This window comes from Balaenoptera borealis, assembly GCF_965194805.1.
Source record: "Balaenoptera borealis genome assembly, chromosome: 1".
Taxonomy (NCBI): Eukaryota; Metazoa; Chordata; class Mammalia; order Artiodactyla; family Balaenopteridae; genus Balaenoptera; species Balaenoptera borealis.
In genome coordinates, this window is record NC_138860.1 from 98567119 (window position 1) to 98592716 (window position 25598).

At 39.2% G+C, this 25598-nt stretch overlaps 1 protein-coding gene and 1 long non-coding RNA gene across 4 annotated transcripts in view; one reads left to right on the forward strand and one right to left on the reverse strand.

Annotated features, from left to right (window-relative positions):
• Positions 1–25598, reverse strand: part of LOC309626548 — a 110813-nt gene that overhangs the window by 21987 nt on the left and 63228 nt on the right. The window lies entirely within an intron of this gene.
• PSMA5 (proteasome 20S subunit alpha 5) lies at positions 68–25497 on the forward strand. 3 transcript variants are annotated; one of them, XM_082386341.1, is made up of 9 exons: positions 68–120; positions 4381–4447; positions 11339–11465; positions 13708–13775; positions 14720–14827; positions 14969–15027; positions 17167–17269; positions 18912–18998; positions 25254–25497. In XM_082386341.1, the coding sequence occupies exons 3-9, from the start codon at positions 11417–11419 to the stop codon at positions 25329–25331; spliced, it is 552 nt and encodes a 183-aa protein (XP_082242467.1). In that variant the 5' UTR covers positions 68–120; positions 4381–4447; positions 11339–11416; the 3' UTR covers positions 25332–25497. The 3 variants fall into 3 exon arrangements, with proteins under 3 accessions (XP_082242467.1, XP_082242466.1, XP_082242465.1); XM_082386339.1 differs by having other exon boundaries at positions 81–226; XM_082386340.1 differs by lacking the exon at positions 18912–18998 and having other exon boundaries at positions 79–226.

Sequence of the window (25598 nt, forward strand, 5' to 3'; positions counted from 1 at the left end):
CCCAGTCACCTCGGCGGGAACTCCGACCAACCAATAGAAGGCAGGTATAGGAGGGCGGGCTGAAGGGGTTGCGAGCGCACGCGCAGTTGGTAACGGAGACTTGGCTGTGTGGCGGTGTGGGTGAGTTGGGTGCAGGTGGACTCGTCTTGGCCCTCAGAATCCCCGAGTGGCCGCTGCCGCTTTCTCCTGCCCTTACCATGTTTCTCACCCGGTCTGAGTACGACAGGTCTGTGTGGCTGGGGGAAATGGGGTGGGAGTTACGGGTCGGCGGGCCCGGGGCCCGGTCTGGGCCTGGGTTCTGCCGTGTCATGGGGGCGCCCCAGGATCCCGAGTCTGGCCCGGCCCGGGGATCTCTCGCCTTCCCCAGCCGCCCGCTGTGATTCCCCAGGTTAGAGTTGCGCCTGTCGGCCACACTTGTCCTACCGCTGAGTCACTGCTGGGTCCTAAGTCGGTGCGGAAGCGTGAAGCTCCGCTTTGTGCTTGGGGAAAGAAGGCTGGTGCGCCGGGACTCCGACCTTTAACCTGGGAAAGGCCAGGAGTCACCCACTCTCCCCTTCATCTATTTGTGCTGAGAGTGACTGCCTTTTTAAAAATGTAAACGTGTGCCTGGAAGAAAAAGCAATTAGAGATCACTTAATGGGTTTGATCATTTCAGCTCCCTTTTCCTTGTAGGACGACAACCTCGTTTTCCGTTTCTTAGCTGTGGGAATAGAGCAGCCATTCCTTTGATTGAGATGTAATGGGACGTGCTGTGATGTATAGTTTCTGCAGAAGAGCGAAGGAAGGCTCAGCTTTGCCCAGATATAGTGTATGGAGTCTGATTTTATGGTAACTGGAATTTAGAGTGTTCTCAAGAGTTTTGTCATCATGCTGATTCAAATAGACCTAGGCTTTTCTGACTTTTTAAACAGTTTAAAGCAAGTTACTTTAAATGTGTGTTGAAGACCAGATCTGTTTTTGAAATCAAAGCTGTGAGATTGTTGTATTTGTATAAAACAAAAAATCTTCTAGAGCTTGGAAATGTTAAGTAATATTAAATTGTACATACTTATGCTGTAGGCATTTTTACTTTCAGTTTCTGTTTTGATCAGTTACGTTTCACATAGATATTGTTTTTTTTTAATTTTAAAGCCAGGAAAGGCAGATGTTTTCTTTGTACTAGATGGCTTGAGAAGCTGCATTTCTTGTCAAGTATATGTTGAACCTGTCAAAAGTTTTATCAGTTAGAACTACCACTTTAAGAAAAAAAATCCTTTTACTGACTCATAGAAGATGTATGTGAAGTTTTAAAACTGACGCCTTAAAAAAAAAAAAAAGAAAAAACTGACTCTTTTTCCTACTGTCCTATAAAATGACTTTGTTAGTCAATATTTAGCTTCCAGAGCATTGAAGAGAATCATCTTTGTGTGATATAATTTTGAGTAAGAGGTGTGTATGATGGAAATTGTTATTCTTATCAGAAAGCCTTTATTAAGGTTTTTGTGATCATTTACTTAACATGTTTATTAAGAGCTTTGTGTGATATAATTTTGAGTAAGGGGTGTGTATGATGGAAATTGTTATTCTTATCAGAAAGCCTTTATTAAGGTTTTTGTGATCATTTACTTAACATGTTTATTAACTGCTTTGTGTTACTCATTTTTGTATCTTCCTAAAGAATGCCTAAAACAGTCCTTTTTTATTCACTTAGCTAAGGTACTTGAATGCTTGTCATACGGCAGTGAACAATATGATCCTTTTTCTCATATGGGAGACTGTCTTTTAAAGAACTATTTACAAGAGTAACTACAGTATAATTCAGAAATGTGTTCATGTCATTAGAGAAGCTCAAATCAACACTATGGGAGTTTGATGAGAGAGATTGCATTCAATATTAGGGTATTATGGAAAACTTCAAAAGGAGCTGATATTTAAACTGAGCCTTAGAGACTTCCCTGGTGGTTCAGTGGCTAAGACTCCACGCTCCGAATGCAGGGGCCCCGGGTTCGATCCCTGGTCAGGGAACTAGATCTCACACGCATGCCGCAACTAAGAGCCCGCACTCGGCAATGAAGATCCCACTTGCTGCAAATAAGACCCAGTGCAGCCTAAGTAAATAAATAAATAAATTTAAAGAAACATAAATAAACTGAGTCTTAGATGTAAGGTTTTAATAAATATGGAGAGGGAGAGTGAATAGTTTTGAGGCAGAGAATATAGGATGAACAAAGGAGGGGCAGTGGGAAAGCATACATAGTTCGTGTTTGCAAAAATTCTAGTCTGCTGGCACATATGATACACATATGGGAATGGGGGGGAGATCTGGGAAAACACTATGGTGCTAGATACTGGATGGTTTTTAATATGAGGTTGAGGAGTTTGGGTCTTATTTTGTAGGCATCTGTGTGGCATAAATTATCATTTTAAGAAGTTACATAATCATAATTGTGTTGTATAGAGATTAATTGACTGGATTAGAGGAAAGAGAATCAATACCAGTTAGGAGGCTATTAAAATACTTAGGTGAAAGGTAATGAGGGCATTGAGAATGGAAGGGAGTGTTGAGCTACTGTGCGGGGCGGGGGGTGGGGGGCCTGGGGGGGACTGATTTGAATTGATATGACTTGGCATATGGTTAATTATGGGAAAAGGGGAGGAGTGAGTCAGATCATTCAGAACTTTATAGTTTGGGGAACTGGGAGATGCGAGGTGTTTTAAAGTAAAAATGAAGTAGGAATGGCAGGAGATGTAGCTGATTTTGCAAGGATGACTGGATTTAAGAAGATATTTCAGACTGGAAAATGTCAAGTGTTTGGTACTAATGGGATATCCAAATGGAAATGCTCAGGAGGCTTTCAGATTAATCAGGAAAGAGGTCAAACTGGTAATAGAGATTTGGAAGTAGTTAGTGCTTGACATAAATGAAATAACCCGGAGAAAGTTTGAAAACAGGGCCAAGAGCAGAGCCCACATTAGGGAAGACTTAGCAATACCTCAACAGGATGAAATTCCTGAATTAGGGTGAAAATACTGTATTCGTATTCACATAGTACTTTACACTTTACAAAGTGCTTTCATTATCTGCGCAATTCAATACCGATTGTATTATGACAGAGGCAGGATAGTTTGTTTTTTTTTTTTTTCATTTGAGTGAATTAAAGTTAGTAAGTGGCAGAACTAGAATTTAATCCCATGTCTTCTGCCCTCGGACTTTCCTCTCAGTGATTTTTAAAAGCTGTTTCTTAGAGTCCTAAATTTCCTTTTAAATGACATTAGGGATAGTACCTCTGGGGAAAATAGGAGGCTGGAATGATGAGATTCTCTTTTGACTCCTGATAGTTGAAAGCTTGGTCTTAGATTGCCTAAATTCTCATTCCAGTTCTGCCTCTTATATGCTGAGTGACTTTGGGCAAATTACTCAACCTCTTTGCGTCTCAACTTCCTCATCTGTAAAATAGTATCTGCTTTAGAATACTGCTTCATGGGATTGTTTTGAGAATTAAGTGTGTTGTCATTTAAAGGTTTATAACAGTGCCAGGCATATAGTACATATTCAGTAAATGTCAACTTGTATTATTATCTGTTTTATATTTGAGATATATATATATATGTAAAATATTTCTTTTTAAAAAAAAGAGTTTTTGATAAAACAAATTTGAAAACACTGCTCTATATCATCTTACATGTTATAAACTCCAGAATCCATAAACCAAGGAGCACAACTATTTTCATTCATTTGTTCAAATATTCTTAAAGTGTCCATTGTGTGCTGAAAGCTTTTATAGCTAAGACCGTGTTGCCTCTTCTCCAAAGGGATTTCTAACAGATGAGCAAGGAAAGGTTGGGGATTGTTTAAGGGAGAAGAGCAGTCTGGCATGTATAATGTATTGAGTGAATTAACTAGGTTAGGCTTTAGGAACTACAACAGATCTCAGTCTGTTGTTCAGATAACAATACTAATTCATACAAATAAATAGAGAAATGTCCCTGTGGCTGGCTTTTACTAAAAAGTAAGATATTAACATCAAATTCACGTAATGGGAAGAGGATAAGGATAAATGCACATTTTCTTAGGAATTGCCTGATAGTTTGGGGGCATGAATTTACCAAAGGGATTCCAAATTGATTCAGGATTGAGGCAGAAAGTCACCTGCTTTCATTTAATCAGTTTGAAGATATTATGGGAGTGGGGCAGAGGTGTTCTATGTATAGGTTCCATTCTCTTGAAAAACTGTTAATGTACCGAAAAATAGCTACAGATTGTTGTGGGTAAAGGAGCATAAAGATAGTATGCACATCTTGTAGCCATCTGAGCTAGATGTCAAGGAACTTGACTTTAGTGTCTCTATGCTTATTTTTTCTGACAATTTTAATACCTTTTTTTTTTTTTTTTAATTATAGGGGTGTGAATACTTTTTCTCCTGAAGGAAGATTATTTCAAGTGGAATATGCCATTGAGGCTATCAAGGTATAGTATAAGTGGGGTAGTTTTTGAAATTTCATGGCAACTTAGTACTTTGCTGGCAGAACATTTGGAGTAAATGTGTTTTAGCTGTTCCTTTAGAAAATGTTCTTTATCTCCCTTTAATCAACCACAGTTAACCTTTTTAATTTTTTTTTTTTGAAGTATAGTTGATTTACAGTGTTGGGCACAATTAACCATTTGTATAACAATTTCAATCCCATTCCTAACAACTACTTTGGAACTTTTTAATCAAATAACTGCTTCTTAGTTATGTAAGTAGCTTTTTCTTAGTGGGGTTGGAAGGACATGTTTGTGTATATAATCTTCTTGGCTATAAAGAAAGGGGTATAGAATTCCTGAGTTAGCACCTGGGAGATGTTTTATCATCTTGAACAAATCATTTAACTGATCACCTGTATTCTTGTTGGTAAATTTGTCAATTTGTACTAGACATTTTTGGGTCTGAATAAGAGATGTGTCCTGTAATCTAACAACAAAATCGAATAGTTCAAACCAGTAATCAAAAAATTAGTTAGAAAGTAAGCTATTTATACTTAAAGTTAGTTATGTGGGATCTTCTGTTTGTTGGATTATGGATAATCTAAATTCTGCTTTAGATCTAAATTAGGTTGTTTAGGATAAGGTCCAGGCATCAGTATTTTTAGGGACTACCTCAGTGATTCTTAGTGTCTAGCAAGGGTTGAGAATCACTGATCTAGTCAAACTCTTCACTCTGTTTCAATCACCTCTACATCCCCAAACAGCTTCTGTTTTTATAGATCTAGTGATAGAATATTTTCTCACTAGATAGCTCATTCTGTTTGGAAATAGTTCATAATGGTTTAGAAATTTATCCTTATATTGAATTGAAAGTCTAGCTTCCTGAAGTTTCCTTCAGTTGGCCCTAGTTTTGCCCTTGAACCATACAGGGTGTTTAAACCTCTTCCATAAGACAATTCCTCACATATTTGAAGAGAACTATTGTGTTTCCCTCTAAGTTACCTCTTCTAGAAAGAGTATATTGGGGGAAATAGTTATATGAGAATCTGGAAAGGGCAAAGAAGATTCTTAGTTGAAGACATAGAAGTGAAGGTGGAAACATTGTAGTAGATAGTGGGCAGAAAACGATGGGCCAGCTACAAAAAGTGCCTATTTTCTATTTCTAATCATGTGTGCCCTATATTTAAACCATATGTTACTGTGAAGTCTGAGATTATCACAATTGCAAGCTGTAGCATTTATTTTGAGCCTCAGCTAAGATAATAGTTCTATCCAGATGTGCAAGCCAAGAGTAATTCTCAGTTTTTTTGATTCCCCTTAAGTCCCTTAGTGCTAGTAATTTCCACATTGCTTAGAGTTAACGAGATGGTATCTGATCTCTGTAGCCCTAGTTTGAGCTAGGATGGAGTAGTGCCATTAATGTATGCTGCTTAACCTGTGTAAAAATTCATACTTTTGGGTGTTGAAACAACCTTGTTGTTGTCTTGGCAACTTAGCCAATGTGAAAGCAATTTGATAACTATAAGGATTTAGTAGTATGAAAGGAGCTGGAGAAATGACTAAAAATAGCCGACAAATAGAAATTATCACGTAGAGGTGCTGTATGGATGGCATGGGTGAGATATAGCCAGATGAGGTGGGGGCAAAGTGACTTTTAGAGTAGGTTTGGGGGAAGAAATGGAAATCTGTGACAGTGTCAAAATTATTGTATTATTCTGAGCATCTGGACATTGGTTACTATGCTAGTGAATTATATTAAATAAATAATACATAGTCAGTTCAAATGTTCCCTTTCTTCCCTTCTCCGTCTCCCTAGTCCCAACCCGGGGTGGAGGTGGAGTTTAGTCAGAATTGTAATATTGAAGTGTCTGGGGATAAATGTAATGTATAATAGAAAATTATCTTGATTTTGATATATTTTGTAAAATAGCCTGCCTCAAAATATTGACCCTTTTTTGGAGTAGAAGCATAGAAATCTATTTTTTAATTAATTAATTGATTGATTGATTGATTTTTGACTGCATTGGGTGTTCGTTGCTGCGCGCGGGCTTTCCCTAGTTGCGGCGAGCGGGGGCTACTCTTCGTTGCGGTGCTCAGGCTCTAGGTGCGCGGGTTTCAGTAGTTGTGGCACGTGGGCTCAGTAGTTGTGGCTCGCGGGCTCTCGAGTGCAGGCTCAGTAGTTGTGGCACACGGGCTTAGTTGCTCCACAGCATGTGGGATCTTCCCAGACCAGGGCTCGAACCCGTGTCCCCTGCACTGACAGGCGGATTCTTAACCACTGAGCCTCCAGGGAAGTCCTAGAAAGCTATTTAAGTTGGAGGCCAAATTGAACAAGTTGAAAATTTTTCCTTGTGCTATGAGAACTTCCTCCACAAAATAATTATAGGGACTATTGACATTTTAGAACGGATAATTCTTTGTTGTGGGGGACAGACCTGTGCATTGTAGGCTGTTTAGCAGCATCCCTGGCCTCTATCCATTAGATGTCAGTAGCACTCACTCCTCCAGTTGTGACAGCCAGACATGTCTCCAGACTTTGTCAATTGTCCCCTAGGGGGTAAAATGGCTCCCGGTTGAGAATAACTCTGCTAGATAAAATTTTAAGGTAGGTACGGGGACTTCCCTGGTGGCGCAGTGGTTAAGAATCCACCTGCCAATGCAGGGGACACGGGTTCGAGCCTTGGTCCGGGAAGATCCCACATGCCGCAGAGCAACTAAGCCCGTGAGCCACAACTACTGAGCCTGCGCTCTAGAGCATGCAAGCCACAAGTACTGAAGCCCACATGCCACAACTACTGAAGCCCATGCACCTAGAGCCCATGCTCCACAACAAGAGAAGCCACCCCAATGAGAAGCCCATGCACTGCAATGAAGAGTAGCCCCCGTTCGTTGCAACTAGAGAAAGCCCACGTGCAGCAACGAAGACCCAATGCAGCTAAAAATAAATAAATAAATAAATAAAATTTTTTTAAAAGTAGGTATGAATTCTGTTCTGCTCTGTTCAGTTGGAGATTCAAGATCAATACACTATACATAAAACAATTAGAGGACAACTAAGTGCCAAATTAAATTCTCTGACAATGGTTTCTGACTTTTTTATTTTACAGTTGACCCTTGAACAGGGCAAGGGTTAAGGACACCGACCCTCCAAGCAGTCTAAAATTGCCCTGTAATCTATTGATATAGTTGGCCCTCCATATCTGTGGTTCCTCATTCACCCATTCAACCAACCACAGATCAGTACTGTTGTATTTACTATTGAAAAAAAAAAATCCACATGTAAGTGGACCTGCGCAGTTCAAACTTGTATTTTTGAAGGGTCAACTGTATTTTTAAGGCATACGTGCATGTAGTTTTAGCCAGAAGGTAAAATAGTTTTATAAACCTTGTAACAAAAGCAGAAATCCCTGAGCCTGCCCCTCTTTATCTTCAGCTTCTCAGATGCAACATTTTAAAGTCTTTTAGCTAATTTTCTTGGCATTTACTTCCATATCTTTAAGATAGGAACACAGACTTACATTTTTTTCACCTAGGTATTATCCACAGACTTTTCATTATGAAGGATGAAGATATCTGCCCCCAGTGACACACAGATATACAGTTTCCTACTGGGCTAGAGATAGGGCAACCCTCTCAATGTATATCATATCTATCATAATTTTGTTAGATCATTAGTCAACATTTCTATTGGTAAGACTACGTAAATGCTTTTCATACCTGAGCTGGTTTTCTGTTTCTGCACAATATGGTTTTCCTGGGAGTTTATAATTCTCTTTAAGAAATTTGCCTCATTTAGTATGTCAATATCAATAATTCATCCCCAGGGTCTCTCCAAGTTATGTATATCCTCTCAAAACACTCAGGCACATTAAGTATCCTGTAAAAGATTCTTAAAGAAATCTCTGAGCTTTTGACCAGCTCTAATCTGGACTGGTTCTCTGGGCCTGCTGCACAGCTGTATACTTAGCATCTTCTATCATCATCATCCTAGGAACTCTCTTTAACTCCCTCTTGCGTTAGATCACAAGTCATTTTCTTTTTTTTTAAAATTTTATTTATTTATTTATTTATTTATGGCTGTGTTGGGTCTTCGTTTCTGTGCGAGGGCTTTCTCTAGTCGCGTTAAGTGGGGGCCACTCTTCATCGCGGTGCGCGGGCCTCTCACCATCGTGGCCTCTCTTGTTGCGGAGCACAGGCTCCAGACGCGCAGGCTCAGTAATTGTGGCTCACGGGCCTAGTTGCTCCGCGGCATGGGGGATCTTCCCAGAGCAGGGCTCGAACCCGTGTCCCCTGCATTGGCAGGCAGATTCTCAACCACTGCGCCACCAGGGAAGCCCCATTTTCTTTTTTGATGTATTCCTTCAATTTGGTAGAACCCGTTCTCCAATGATTTCATAAGAGACTATTTTTAATTCCAAGCATTTTTGGTTTTTTCCTTTTTCTTATTAGTGTCCTGTTCTTGTTTTATGGATGAAATACCTTTTTCAAGGACTAAAAAAAATTTTTTTCGCCAGATTTCTTTTTCCCCTTGAACAAGCTAGATTCTTTAGAGATATATATTTTTAAACTGCAGATCTTGACCCATTAGTGGGCACTGAATCAATTTAGTAGGTCATGGGAGCATTTCTTTTTTACGTAGACTGGAGCAGTAGATCTCAGAATGCCTTGCTCATAGTATTGGTGAGTGTTTTCTTTTCTTCATGAAACTTTGTTTCTATTATATTTATTTCTTTGTATCTGTTTGTGTATTTTGGTCATGATATAAAGTATATTTCTTAATGTAGATTTGGGTCAGAAAATTTGAAAACTACTGCTCTAGAGAAAACTGCCTCTTCTCATTTCATGCCTGGAAGGTGCTTCTGCCTGCTCTCTTCTGAGAGCTGAGCAGGGAAAGAAGGCTGGGGTTCTTAACATTAAACTTGTCAATTTTTACTTAATTCCCCTGTTTTCCTGTAGTACTCTGCCTTCGATGGTGGCATCCCCCAGTCTAGAGACCCTCTGTTTTACTCTCTCCAGAGTCTTCTACAGGAGTGGGAGTGGGGGCCATCATCTAGCTTTACAACGTAGGGTAAAAGATCTGGAAATCTGTCTCTTAAGCAAACGTTGAACTAATTTTATAATTTTTAGCTGTTACGTTTCTATTTCCAGAGGTCCTTGTTGCCACCATTCCCTTTTTGGGGGGTCCTATGATAGAAATCAGGTTGTTGCTTGACTTTCTTTACTGCTGGGTTAGGATTTGGATTTCTCGGGTTTGCTAAGTAAGTAATCACTAACCGATCTTCTTTCTTTAAAATTTTGTGTCTGTGTCTTTGTCCATTCTCTTTGTCCTAGTGGATTTATCCAGTCCCTGCTTAAGCCTTTTAATCTCCTGTTCTCAGGCTTGGAGAAGGAGTAGAGCTAATGTATGTATTCAGTCTACACCTTTACTTAGAAGTAAGAGCACTCATTTTTTACATAAAATTCTTTGACATTTTATCTCCTGTAGTTATGCATGTACCATTAAGAAAATATACAGTGAAAAGCAGGTATATATATTTAATAACACTTCTAAATAAAGTCACAACTTTACACATTTGAAAAATAATACATATATGTATGAGACATGATCATTCAGTCTGCATGCGTTTTAAGCATGTTATGCACAATGATTTATGAAATTCTTTGGAATACTTTGCAATAACAGACTCCAGGAATCTGATGCTCACACTGATAGTCATTGCTTTGTAGAACTAAGTAAATATAGTCATTTACTGTAAGTAAATATAGTGATTATTTACAGGAGAGAGCACGTATAGTCATGGAAGGCTTTATGAATGATGGGTGGAATTTGGATAGGCAAAGGGAGGAGCGTAGTCCAGGTGTGATGGCATGGGCAGAAGTGCAAGGGTAGCGGATAATATGGCATGAGAAAATGGATTTGGCTATACCTGAGGGATTTTGCTGGAGAATGATAAATAATAAAGTTGGAAGTGTAAAGTAGGATTAGGTTTTGAGGACTCTGGAAGCTTACTTGGATTTTATGTTACAGGCAATATAGAGAGATATTAGTTCTTTAGAGAAGGAGAAGTATAATGAAAATAGCATTTTATTGTATCAGTCAGGCCATAACATGAAAGATACTTTGGGAGAGAGAGATTAAAGATAGGGAGACTAAGTAGGAGGCTGTTGAAGTAATCTTGGCATATAAAAAAATAGCTAACATTTGTTGCTTGTTTATTATGTGCGAGTTACCATTTTAAGCATTTTATGTATGTGTGTTTACCCCTCTTGATGTGTAGGTATTGTTATTATTATCCCCCTTTTGTAGATAAGGAAACTGAGACAAAGAGGGGTGGGTAACTAGGATGGTGGCATGGAGATGGAGAGATGAAATCAAGCTATATGGTAGACTGCTAGTGACCTTGAAAGATATTTTTATGTTGTTGGTAGTGTTCCTTTTCTTTTCTTTTTTCTTTCTTTTTCTTTTTTTTAAGTAAATTACTTTTCTGGAGGTCACATAGATTTGAGGGATATCACCTTTTGGGATAGATCAAGGTAGCAGAGGTAAAAAGATACCAAGTCCAGAAAAAACATTAAAGTTGTATTACTTCTTGCCCACTATGTTTAGAACTTTAGAATCTGCCCCTCTCCAAAAAACTGGCATTAGAGTTGATCATTTTCCGGACATTTTCAAGACCTTATTGAACTTCCCCTTTAGAAGCACAAAATTCTGTAAATCGGTGCTCTTGCCATTGACAGGAATAGTACATTATTAGGGTGCTCCTTATTTTCTCTGTGTACTAGATATGGCTGATTGAAGCTTCTATCGTGTGAAGATATACAGAGAGATTCCTGGTGAGTATGTGAGACTGTTCTTTGACTTCTATATGATAACCATAACCTGTTTCTCTTTAGCTTGGTTCTACAGCCATTGGGATCCAGACATCAGAGGGTGTGTGCCTAGCTGTGGAGAAGAGAATTACCTCTCCACTCATGGAGCCCAGCAGCATTGAGAAAATTGTAGAGATTGATGCTCACATAGGTAAGGAGTAGGAGAAGGCTGTTCTGTAGGATCTTGCCTGGGTTAATCAGTCTTCTTTGATGTTTCAAGAGAGGTTCATTAGGTGAACATCTTACCCCTTGTTAGTTATCATTTTCCAGGTAGTAGGCCATTGTGCATAATATAGGTAGTAGAAAGCAGTTATAGGATTCACCTACTCCCAGACGTTCCTTTCTCCCTCAAATTTATACTTGGCAAATGTGATGGTTATTGAAATATGTGAAGGTTGAATCATAGGCCAGCTCCCTATGATGGCTGGGTCTTCATTGATGCATAACATTAGGAGCCCACCTGGAGCAGAGGATTGTGTGGGAAGGTAGGGGTGTCCACTAAGGGAAGAGAAATTCTTAAAGATCTTCAGAGTGGCTAAGGTGCAGCGAGTATAAGGATGATAGACTTTGACCCAGATCAGTACTCTTCCTCTGTTTTCAGATTTATCATTTCAATCTATCTCCCCTTGCCTTCCCTTCCTCCCTTTTTTGGGTCTCTGTTAAATTCCCCTGCCGTGGCTTCTGGCATCATTGTAGCATGATGAGTAGTTCTACTTATTTATAGCATGGCATTTTAGTTGACTGCCCACATTTACTTAACCTATCTAGTCATCTAATTACTGAAACATTGGTAAAATAATTAATTGCTTGAAGGCGTCAGAATCAAATGCCATAGTGATGCAGGGAGCTTAACATTATCTCTTTCATAGATATAGAAACTGAGAGTTAGTCTTTTAAGATTAGAACATTGTATCTACTTTATCTGAAGCCATCTACCTTTTGGAGGTAGGTCAGTGTCACTTCATTCAACAAATTGAGAACCTCTTATGTGCCAGACTTTGTGCTAGACACCAGAGGCGCACAAAGGAATGAGACATAGTCCGCTTGTGTTCCAGGAGCATACAGTTTAATCACAGAAGTAGATATGTAAATAAGTCAATGCAGTTAAGTGAAGTAGGTATTAAGAAAGGCTGTAGTGTATGCTTAGTAGGGGTACAACGGAGGAAACAATTAGTTTTCCCTGGGGCCAGTGGTAGTAAGGCTTTTAGAAAAGGATTCCATAAAGGTGATGCTTGAGCTGAACTGAATTCTAAAAGATAAGGAAGTGTTTACCAAGTGAATAAGTGTCTGAGTGTAGCAGGGGAGAGCTTTCTGGTTGGAGGGAATAGAAAAGAGCAAAGCTGTGGTGGTGTAAAATATAAAATACCCTAGCACATGCAGTTTGGCATGACTGGCAGGTGGAATGTGGCAAGAAACGAGTCTGGGATCAAACAGTGGAAGTCCTGTTTACCACGCTAAAGAGCTTGAACTTGATCCTTTTGCATTAATGGCCAGGGTTTTAAGCACTGAGGAAATATGATCAGATTAGGATTTGAGAAAGACCATTCTGATAGTAGTGTTGAAGGTAGAGTGAAGGGGACTGAGACTGGAGGCAGGGAGACCAGGTCTGAAATTTTTTTAATAGTCCAAATAAAGAGTTGATGAAGGCTTAACCAAGGTAGTGGCCAGAAAACGGAGAGGTGAGGACTAATGCCAGACAGGCTAATCAGACAGCGATTGATAGAATTTGGGATTCAGTTGGTTGTGAGGGCCAGGGAAAAAGATGGAACCTAGAAGGGAAATGAGTCTGTGGTCTATCCAAGTAGATATATTAAGGGAGTCATTTGGCTTTATAGGTCTGAAATGTGGGAGTGAGACCCAGGCTGGAAATTTAGATTTGAGTCATGACGTGTAAAGTCACAGCCATAATCTTGGCATCTTGGGCCATCACTCATATAACTAGTTTGTGTTTGGTCAGGAAGTGAAAAGACTTGATTTTCTTCTAGGGTCTTCCATTGTAGCTCATAGTGAGATAGTTTTTTTTTTTCCCTTGTTTCTCCTATTGGACTGTTAGTGCTTGCTTAGTTTGAAGGTGCATCACGGGCTACAAAAGAGTGCTGAAGGAATGCTTGAGGATGTAACGTGTGGAAATTCATGTTTGATTAGCTGCTCTTCTCTGTCTCCTACCTTAATAGCTGAACTTCTCTGTCATTATGAATGGTTTTTATTTGTTAGTGATGTAATTATACTTGTGTTCAGTGCAGACGATTTCCCATCTAATCTCTTAGGGTATATTGCTATGGGATTGCTGAATGGCTGTCATGGTTTCACTGCAGAATTTCAGTATTTCCTGAGTGGATGAAAGAGTTCTACAAGGATTTGGCTACCGGGTCACTGTTGCTTTTACATTGCAGGTTGTGCCATGAGTGGGCTAATTGCTGATGCTAAGACTTTAATTGATAAAGCCAGAGTGGAGACACAGGTAAAATTAGCATCATCTCTCCTTTTTACCATGATGCTTGTGTTCCTTGTTTAGTGATGATATAACTGCCTGGGCTGTACTGCAGGTATCTGTGTTAATATCAGATGTAGCTCTTGGGAGTGATTTTGGGTAGAATCCCTAGTTACAACTTTCTGAGGCTTGGAGTCTAGCCATCCAACCATTGCAGCTTTAAGGGAGCCCTGGTAATAAATAGTGCTGACAGTCTCTTGCTTCTTTTTGACTTGCCTTATATAAAGCAAGCGTTGCACTGCATTCTGTTCCCTAACTGACTTTCTGTGGGAGCACCATAGCAAGAGGTAGAAATAGCTAACGGAATCCTCACCCCAACTGCCTTTGCAGCTAGGCTTGCAAATGACAGCTCTCCTGTAGTGAGTAATGATATGTACCAGGTGATAAATGCTGGTTAGGAATACTGATTTTTTTTTTTTTTTTTTTAACTGAGCTCCTGCTGCCTGCAGAGTAGTAGACTGGTAGGAAAAAAATATCTGATTGGTAAACATTTTTTTTTGTGCTTATTTGCAGGTTTGCTGTCAGTACTTATGTAAGAATAAGTCATTTAATTTAAACTCCAACAGAATGATAAGATAGGGCCTTTGAGGGAAAGCGGCACTCAGCTATTAGCTTTCACTTTGTGAAAAGACTAGATTTGGTGCTCTGAAGGGTTAACTCTGTTTTTCAAGGGAGCAATCCTCTCCCTTGAAAAGTCGTCATTGCTTAGAGTCCTTTTGGTGTAACTTTATTTCCAGAGCTATTTCTCTTCCTCTCACGCAGTCCCGAGCATTTGAGTTTAGTGTTAAGGAAAACACACCAGAGCTTGAGCATTCAGTTTTCAACCACAGTCAAAGGGATGTGTGTAGTGAGATGGTGGGCTACTTTTAATGCCATTCTTACGAAAGGTAGACCATGCTTTGCTCTTCTTTTAGAACCACTGGTTCACCTACAATGAGACCATGACAGTGGAGAGTGTGACTCAGGCTGTGTCAAATCTGGCTCTACAGTTTGGAGAGGAAGATGCAGATCCAGGTGCCATGGTGAGTTTGATGCTTGTGCCAAGCTTTCTTGCTGTCCTGTGGAACTGAAGACATTTGTCCTCGGAACATGTCTTTACCATCTCTTCTCGCCCCCCTACTTTGTAGCTATTTATCTTAATACCTCCTGCTTTTTGGTTCTAGTCTCGTCCCTTTGGAGTAGCACTGTTATTTGGAGGAGTTGATGAAAAAGGACCCCAGCTGTAAGTACCATTTGGCCATTTTTTTCCTGCTTCCTTTTTGGGAGAATTATTTACATTTGGGATGGCACTGGTGGTTTAAATCAAGTGAGAAGATTATTGTAGAGTTGTAAAAATGAAGGGCTTCTAATTCTATAAAGTTCATTGATTCTATGCTGCTTACACAAAAACAAATTTGGGGATTTTATGAAGAACTCCTCTATTGGAACCAGTGCTATTTGTAGAAAGAAATTAGAAGTAACTTTGTTGCTGTAGTCAAAATGTGTTTTAGAGCCTTGCTTTGGAATATTGATTTGATCCCTATCCTCAAATAGTATTTAGACAGGCATACATAAGTGTCATATTTATATATACTGTATATATAAAGTATTCTTATATATACTTCTCTTCTAAATCCCTGAGGAAATTATTATTAGTTTTCTTAAACACTTTTTCTTTTTCCTTGAAGTGGGTTGCTTAAATAATAGTTTATTTTTACTCTTTTTTTCTGTATAATTTTGTGCAGTCTTTCAATATCTTTTCATCTTTCAGTATAATGGCTTTTTTTTTAAAGGATATTTACATTTTTTTTCGTTTATTCCCAGACTTTAGGCTGTATAAGTTTCTGGCCAAGCAGCTTTGATTATTAATAAACATAGCTTTCCCACCAGTTATTGAAGACTTAAAAAAATTTCTTTAAAGTATTACCATTAGGTCCAATAGGCATGATTAATTATCATGCTGAATTAAGAATTGTTTTTTGATGTCTGTAAGAAACTGATTGTTGGCTACTATCTTTAAAAAATGACAGGATCATTTAAATCTTTACTTCTGTTTCCTGAGTGCTTTTTCTTTGATGGCATATCTTTTTTTTTTTTTTTTCACACACACACACTGTATTTTATTTTTACAAGAGATAAATAGACTGACACCAAGCATTGTAAATGGATGACCACAACAAAAGCAATAATGATTGCAATTACCAAACATGAAACACACTCATACTATGTCATAATATTGACATTCAGTCCAGTAATCCTCCACTGTAACAGATCCTTTACTTTGCAGTGAAAATTGATTTGTATATTCTTTGCCTCTGAGTCCTTGTGGGATTTTTTTTTTTTAATTCAAACAGAAAGTCACAAAAATTATAATCATCCTCATCAGTTCACTCAGTCCCATGTAATTAATTTTTTTTTCATCTTGATCTTTTGTTAGCACTTTTATGAGTTCATCAGTTTTTCATTAGAGTTCTGAAAATGCTTATTCATTCAGTTCAGCAGTACAGTTACCAGAAACCTGTACTTGTCAGAGTCTTTTCTATGAATTCCTTGAAGATGAAACCCTTTTATAGGAACATATTTGCAAAAGCATCAGAGTACACCCAGAACTGTGTAAATGACAAAAGACTTAAAAATGACCACAATTAAAGATTTGATGAAAGTTCATAATAGTGCAATTAACAAGGAAATTTAGTTATTTCTGAGATATACATTTTAAAGTAATAACTAGAATTATGACTTATAACATTATACCAGAACATATAAGATTTTTAGAAATTTCACGTAATGTCTGAAACATTTATATTAACATATTTCCATACAAATAACCCAATGAAAGTTTAGTATTAGTTGTTTTGTTTGTTTTTTATACTGCAGGTTCTTATTAGTCATCAATTTTATACACATCAGTGTATACATGTCAATCCCAATCGCCCAATTCAGCACACCACCATCCCCACCCCACCGCAGTTTTCCCCCCTTGGTGACCATATGTCTGTTCTCTACATCTGTGTCTCAACTTCTGCCCTGCAAACCGGCTCATCTGTACCATTTCTCTAGTTTCCACATACATGCGTTAATATACGATATTTGTTTTTCTCTTTTTGACTTACTTCACTCTGTATGACAGTCTCTAGATCCATCCATGTCTCAACAAATGACTCAATTTCATTCCTTTTTATGGCTGAGTAATATTCCATTGTATATATGTACCACAATTTCTTTATCCTGGTTTCTCCAGCCATAGAACATCTTTTGGATCTGTGCCTCAGTATTTCCTGGCTGCAGGGCCAAGCATTTATATTTTTTAGTGAGACATTTGTTACATAAAATGCCACCCTTCTTAAGCATTTTAATCCTCTTCTTTTTGGTGGTTTTGCAGGTTTCATATGGACCCATCTGGAACCTTTGTACAGTGTGATGCTCGAGCAATTGGCTCTGCTTCAGAGGGTGCCCAGAGCTCCTTGCAAGAAGTTTACCACAAGGTAATCAAGCATTCTCACAACTTCTATTATCTTTTTTTTAAATCAGGGTATAATTTACATACAATAAAATGTACAGACCTAAGAGTTCAGTTCTATGAGTTTTGACAATTGTATACACCCTTCTAACCAGCACTTAAAACAAAATATAGGGACTTCCCTCGTGGTCCAGCGGTTAAGACTCCACGGTCCCAATGCAGGGGGCCCCGGTTTGAGCCGTAGTCAGGGAACTAGATCCCACAGGCCACAGCTAAAAGATCCCGCCCGCGTGCCACAACTAAGACCCGGCACGGCCAAATAAATAAATAAATAAATAATTTAAAATAGATGCATATATATATAGCACACTTCCATCACCCTGCCCCAGAATGCTTGCCTCCTCTCTGTTCAGTCTCTTCCCCCCTTTCAGGCACATTTACCATTGTAGATTAGTTTTGTCTGGTCTTTTTATGAATAGAATCATACAGTTTGTATTTTCATGTCTGCCTTTTTTTGTTCAACATACTGTTTTTGAGATACGTTCGTATTTTTGCACATTTCAATAGTTTCTTTTTTTTTTTTTTTTAGATTTTATTTTATTTTTTTTATTTTTGGCTGCATTGAGTCCTTTTTTTTTTTTTTATAGCTACTTTTATTTTTATTTATTTATTTATTTTTGGCTGTGCTGGGTCTTCGGTTCGTGCGAGGGCTTTCTCTAGTTGCGGCAAGTGGGGGCCACTCTTCATCGCGGTGCGGGGACCGCTCTTCATCGCGGTGCGCGGGCCTTTCACTATCGCGGCCCCTCCCGTTGCGGGGCACAGGCTCCAGACGCGCAGGCTCAGTAGTTGTGGCTCACGGGCCCAGCCGCTCCGTGGCATGTGGGATCTTCCCAGACCAGGGCTCGAACCCGTGTCCCCTGCATTAGCAGGCAGATTCTCAACCACTGCGCCACCAGGGAAGCCCTGCCAATAGTTTCTTTTTATTGATGAGTGGTATACCATGGTATAGATGTACCACAATTTGTTTATCCTTTATCTTCATAGCTTTACTTAGCAGTTTATATTTCCTAGTCTGGCTCTCCAAGCAAGTGGGCATTTGGTACTTTTTATCTTTGTGTGATGGGAAGACTTGGTTTGGGGTAACTCATTGTAGTGGCTGAAGGCTGCCCTACTTGTCATTCAGGTGGTTCATACAGGGATGCCTGCTTACATCAACCTCTCCTAGTATTGCTTTTACGTTTGCAGGAAATCAGGTACAAAATGGAGTAAGAAAAGAGCAGATTTTCTAAACCATTGGGCTACCTTCTAGATCATTTGGGAATTATTATTCACACGATATCATCAATATTATCTTGCTTCTACATTAAAAGACAATAACTAGAGAAGTGTAACTCTTTCCTCTTCTTCAAAGATCACTTACCATATTACAGTTGGTAACTTTGTTCTGGTTCAGAATAAGACTTTTTTTTTTCTCTGAATAAAGGTACTCTACTTATTTACCATTTACCTGAATTCTGGAGATACTTATAATGCACTGTACTTATTGAGATGTTTGATTTATTGATATCTGCTAAATCATTTCTTCAGGGAGATATAGGGGAAATCTTTGAAGGAAGGAGGGATTATGTGCAATTAATGGCTACTCTTCTTACCCTCTTTGTTTCAAGTCTATGACACTGAAAGAAGCCATCAAATCTTCACTCATAATCCTCAAACAAGTAATGGAGGAGAAGCTGAATGCAACTAACATAGAGGTATTTTTCTGTTTTATTCAGATATCATAGCTCTCATTGCTGAAGATCAAGATAGTAACATTTTTGTATGCTCAGTTCTTAAGAAGTTATTATCCTGTGAATAAGCAACTTTAGTAATGTGGTAATGGCAGAAGCCAGAATTTGGTGAGTTAAAAAATAAAAGGGAGTGATGAAGTGCAAAACAAGAATATGCTGCCTTCTCAAGAAGTAATTAATGTCAGCAGCAGGCAGCATTAAAGAAAAAGATTTTTGTCTTTTTAAGGATGGGGAAAGACTTGAAAATACTTTTATAGTCTGAGAAGCAAGTAGTGGATAGAAAAATGTTAAAAGAATTAAAAGTGGAAGTTAGATAATGATGGAAGAGTTCTAGCAGAGAGAAGGCATGGAACAAATGAAAGAGTTGGTTTTGAAAAGTAGAATTGATTCAGCATTATACTGAATACCCATTATATGCCAGGTACTATGTAGATGCCAGGGATACAGACACAGAAAATCCAGTTCCCATTAAGTAGTATAGAGGACATACAGATAATAACAGCTTGGGTTGATACTTCTGTAATAGCAATATGAATGGATTGACACAGGAACATATAACTTATACTGGGGCATTAGGAAAGCTTACTGGAAGAGGTGAAGTTTGGAGAAGGGAAGAGAATGGTATTCCAGGAAGACGGAACAGGACATGTAAAATAACACTGTGCGTAAAAGGGAACTTTGAGGGATTTATCTGAATGCTGGAGTGTGAGATGTATATAAGATAGGGAGATGACACTGGAGAGACGTGGACCAGATTCTGTATGCCCTTATATAGGATCCTAAGAGTAGACAGGAGGATGGGAGGTAATGATGAGTAAAGTTAAGGCAGGTTTGGAGGTGAATTGGGAGAGAGGTGTTATATTTCCCTGGTGATTGTTAGATCATCTGCCGAGGGTGGGTGAATGCAACAGTGAAATTAAGAAGAATGGGAAATATTTGGAAAAGTCATTAGGGATAGGGAAAAGGGAAGACAGGGATAAGTAAAAGGATTGCTGGGTCACGTTAAAATATGCTAGCTGAAGCTGAAATCACAAAACAAGTTGTTGTAAAAAGTCAGGATAGTGGTTACCCTTGGAGGCATGGTATGTATGTATATTATATTTTAATTAAAAAATTTTTAAAGGCCAACTGAGGCTGGAATCACAAATCAGAAATTAAACCAATCAGCACTTACCAGGATACTTTTCAGCTATACTCAGCATAGATTGAGAAAATGCATATTTGGATAAATCTCTGGCAGAGGATTGACTGGTTATGGGCAGAAGAATGGAGAGAGTACTGGAGAGTATTGTTTGTCAGTCTGTCACCAGTAGAGCCTGGTTCTGTAGGCTGCAGTGAAAGGGGCAAAATTGGGCGCCAGAACAAGGGGCTGGCCTAAAGGTGGGAAGGTCCGAGAAGAGTTGGAGAGAGGTTGGGGCTGCGGGAGGGGTGTTTGGCTTGCTTCTTCAGCAGTCATGGAGAGAGGGGGTTATGGAATGGAAATGGAAAACTTACTTCATAAATAGTTGTTTTTTCACCTTCTCAGCAAAGATTTGAAAATGCTTCCCCTTCGTGCCAGTCTCTGAGATGATGAGGCACAAAAAATGCAACGATAGCCCATATTGACCCTTAGGAGGGATTTTGTCAGTTCCTTTTGTGCTTTGTTTTCTGTGGTACTGAATGAGATAGGGTCTTGGCATTTCCACTAAGACTATCTCCTTGCTACCTCAGAGTAATTCACATGTAGCTCTTTTTTTTTTTTTTTTTTTTTATTTATTTATTTATGGCTGTGTTGGGTCTTAGTTTCTGTGCGAGGGCTTTCTCTAGTTGCGGCAAGTGGGGGCCACTCTTCATTGCGATGCGCAGGCCTCCCACTGCCACGGCCTCTCCTATTGCGGAGCACAGGCTCCCGACGCGCAGGCTCAGTAGTTGTGGCTCACGGGCCCAGCTGCTCCGTGGCATGTGGGATCTTCCCAGACCAGGACTCGAACCCGTGTCCCCTGCATTGGCAGGCGGACTCTCAACCACTCCGCCACCGGGGAAGCCCACATGTAGCTCTTTTGATTTCACAGGGAAGGTTCTAAGGCCTGCCTGGTTCAACTAAAACTTCAAAGATATTTTTTAGCTCATTCAGTTTCAGTGCAACTACAGTGTTACTTTGAAGAGAGCATCAGGTGTGTTTCTCATCCATGCTCTATCATTAATCCCTGACTAGAGTTTTCTTCACTTTAAAATGGGGGCACTTCCACTTTTCCAAGCTCTAACTCATGGTTTCCAAACCTGGCTGTCCATCAGAAATCTGTATTTTTGAAATCTCCTTGGGTGACTCTGATGGTCAGTCTAAGAAGGTCAGGCATTTGGGAGCCACTGCTTTAGAGCCCATCCTCCTCTATCTCTTTGAGGTCCCTGCTCCGCCAGTTGTCCCTTGCGTCACCAGCCTCTCCTCAACAGCCACTTCCCCTCAAAAAGGGAAAATTTCCAAGTTGCATCTTTCTTTAGAGAAACAAAAAAACAAAACCCACCTTTGTCAACCCCTCTCTCTACCTAGTATCCTTTTTTTAAAAGATCAACTTCGTTGAGGCATAATGTACATACTGTAGTGTGCGCCTGTTTTAAGTTTACAGTTCAGTGAATTTTGACAAAGGTATAACCCTTGTATCCGCAACCACAAGATACAGAACGTTTCTGTCGTTCCCTCATGCCCCTTTTTAGTCGCTTCCTTCCCACTGATCTGCTTTTTGTCACTATAGATTTGTTTTGCATGTTCTAGAATTTCTTATAAATGGATCTTACAGTGTGTATTCTTTTTGTGTCTCACTTCTTTCACTTAATAATTTTGAAATTCAGGAGTTTGTTACATTTTATTGCTATTCCATTCATCGTCTTTTTTAATCTTTAATTGCTAGACGATGAATCTGTATTCATTGTCTTCACTGCCTCGCTTCTCATTTATTTCTCAATCACTGCCATTGGTTTCTGTTATTATTTCCCTGAGACTGCCCCTTGCTAAGATAACTCCTCTTTACCAGATTTCATGGTCATTTTTAAGACTTCTTATATGACCTTTTCTGAAGCAGACACCTCAAATTTTTGACAGTTGTAAAACTAAACTCATCATTTTTCCTGAAAACCATTTCCTCTTCCCTTATTTCTAATTCTGGTTGATGACACCTTCAGTGAACCTGTCATTCACAGCAGAAACCTGGAAGACTCTGACCTCCCTTTGCCTTCACCGATTTGTGTCTTTGCCTCCTTAAATAACTCTCATATCAGTGCCTCTTCTTCATGCCTACTCCCAGGGCCTTCTCTTGTTCAGGCCCTCATTTTTCTCCTGCCTTGTATGTTTTGAGATTTCCTAGCTAGTCTTCCTGCCTGTAGCCTTGTCCTCCTTTTCATTCCATTTCCCCTGCCATTGTGCTACTGAAGTGGATTTTCTAAATTGCATATCTAAGCTCAATTGTCCTCCACTTTTAAAAAGTCTTTTCTGACTCTTAACTGTCTGCAAGATAAATTCCAAACTTCTTTTCATGTCACAGTAATTCACTACTTCTTAAGGCATATGTTTAACCTGTTAGGTACCTTGCTAATTTTACATGCAATTATCTTTTAATCCTCACAATAGCCTTATGAGATAGGTATTCCTACTTCCATTTCACAGAGGAGGAAACTGAGGCTTTGAGAAGGTAAGACCTTGCCCAAAGTAACAGCATTGGTAAATGGTGGGGTCAAGGTTTGAAACCAGGTCTGATTTGGGGTCCTGTACTTTCTACCACTTTAATACACTATCTCTATGAGCTCTGAACTCCTGCTACCTCTCCATTTCATCTCATCACATATGCAACCTCTGCTCTAGTCATTCAGAATTACTTTCAGTTTTGCAAATACATCATCTTGCTTCGTGCATTTATGCATTTGCATATTCAGTCTGCCCTCTGCTCCTTGACTGACCCATTCTTGTAGTGCTTTAAGACACAACTCAAAGATTGCTTCTCCTTGAAACCTTCCTGGACTCCCCCCTAGATTACTCCTTTGTGCCTTTATGTATGCTTGGCTCTGTTGTAACACTTACCTGACATTAAAAGCATTTGGCATCTAGCGCTCTTAGTAAATAAGACAGACTTTCTTCATCTTTGGATCTCTTTGCTTCGTACAACTGTAACTAGTTACACAGGTGCTTAGCAATTAATTACTGATCAAATCAATAAAAGAAAATATCTGTTTTACCTGCCTCACAGAGGTTTTTTGAAAGTAAAGTGAGGACTTCCCTGGTGGTGCAGTGGTTAAGAATCCGCCTGCCAATGCAGGGGACGTGGGCTAGATCCCTGGTCCAGGAAGATCCCGCATGCCACGGAGCAACTAAGCCTGTGCGCCACAACTACTGAGCCTGTGCTCTAGAGCCTGCAAGCCACAACTACTGAGCCTGAGTGCCACAACTACTGAAGCCCATGCGCCTAGAGCCTGTGCTCCGCAACAAGAGATGCCACCGCAATGAGAAGCCCGCTCACCGCAACGAAGAGTAGCCCCCGCTCACCGTAACTAGAGAAAGCCCGCGTGCAGCAAGGAAGACCCAACACAGCCAAAAAAATAATAATAAATAAATAAATAAATACATGTATTTTTAAAAAAAGAAAGTAAAATGAGATAAATAGAAAAGTAGCTTTCATATTAATTATGTAAGTAAATGCAAGGAGATATTTTTACTCATCTAGTGATGGGTACCTTCCTGAAGGCAGTATTTGGTTTAAGTCCTGTTAGTATTGATTTGCAGCCTGGTTCTATAGGACTGGTCTAATTCAGAGTTGCCCAGTTTCTGGTTTTTAGCCCCTGTAATGGTTTGGGAGGACTAGCTTGTGAGCCGTGGGTGACTTGACAAAAAACTCTGTAGGCTCTCACTCTTCTCTGGTTTATTGACTTTGTATCTCTCTGTCCTCATGTCCTTAAGAAAAGCATTTATATATTTTAATTTCCTTGGAATAGAACTCATGGTCTATATGGACATCACTAAATTATTTAACATATATTTTACAAATATGTTTGGGACTCTTCTGATATTTTGTATAATTGGATAGATCTTTTAGGAGAATCTAGTGGAGACTGCAGGCTTTGAGAGAACATTTTTTTTAGTCTGTCCCCAGACCAGATCTTCAGGTGTTTTAAGATGTGCAGTAGTAGTCTTCTTCTAAATTTTACCTGTAGTTGAGGCAGAGAATAATAAACATCATGTAACTGGGCTATGCTAATTTTGGCAGTTTTCAAATTACACTAAATATCAGTAGTGAATATTACTCAAAAAATGCCCTACTATGTTTAATTTTAAAGTTAAAAAAAGATAATATAAGGAAATGACATTTCAAACAAATTAAACACAAAAGCTAAAGGCAAAAGTGAAGTGGCACCTATTCCTCAGTATTACCCTAAAACATGGGACTATGTTGTCAGCAGAGATGATGGAAAACCCTGTGGTTTGGCTAAATTTGAAACTAACCATCTTCTGACCCTAGTCTTTTATTGCTCAAATACATTATAATCTGGACTGCTGGTTATTACTAATATCTTTAGTCGCAACTGATTTCCTATGGTCAGTGTTAATGGGATCTTTTCATGGCCAGTCCTTTTAAAAACAAAACAAATGTTTTTCTTGTTAAGTTACCATATGGGCAGTTTTAGAGAAAATAATACCCAACAATAATAGTTAATTATGTGGTGCTTATTACAGTGTTCTAGACACTGTTCTAAGCACTTTACATGGATTGACACATTTAATCCTCACAACTACCCTATGAGTTAGGTGCTTTTATCCCCATTTTACTGATGGAAATTGAGGCGCAGAGTGGGCAAGTATACCAAGGTCACATACACAAGCTCGACTTGCAAGTGTGTGAATATGCTTTTAATATATTTCTAAAGGAATCTTTAACAGAAAAAACTACTGACCCCAATTTGCTGCTTCTTTTGTGATCCTTGTTGAAGTAACCTCAAGAAGTGACAGTGATGCCAGGCATTTGGTTAACTATTATGTGGTGGGTTAACCTCAAAATAGAAAATTTGGTCAAGAAGATTTTTATTTTGGAGTCAGACAGCTATTTTAGGAACCTGCTGCTGGAAAGGATATCCCTGGGACAGCAGATCCCTTAGTTCCTAATGAACAGCTGCATCACCAACAACTTCTCCTGACTGTGCTGGGGCTATAAGCAGGGTGATCGAGCCGAGCTTACTAACCCTTCTCTGTTTTCTTTCTAGCTAGCCACAGTGCAGCCTGGCCAGAATTTCCACATGTTCACAAAGGAAGAACTTGAAGAGGTTATCAAGGACATTTAAGGAAGCTTGATCCTTAGAATTTCTTGGGGACAGTTTCAATTCTCCTAGTTGCCCGTAACTTTTATTTCCAGCTCCAATTCCTTGGAAAATCTCCAGTGTATGTGCATTTTTTTATGATGTCTGTACATAAAGGCAGTTCTGAAATAAAGAAAAATTTTGAATATTTGTTAATAGACTATTCTCTTCTAATGCAGTCTTGTGTATAAAATACTTGTGTTGGGGGCAAAAAGGATAGTGGTATTAATATCCCTATCCTATCAGTATCTA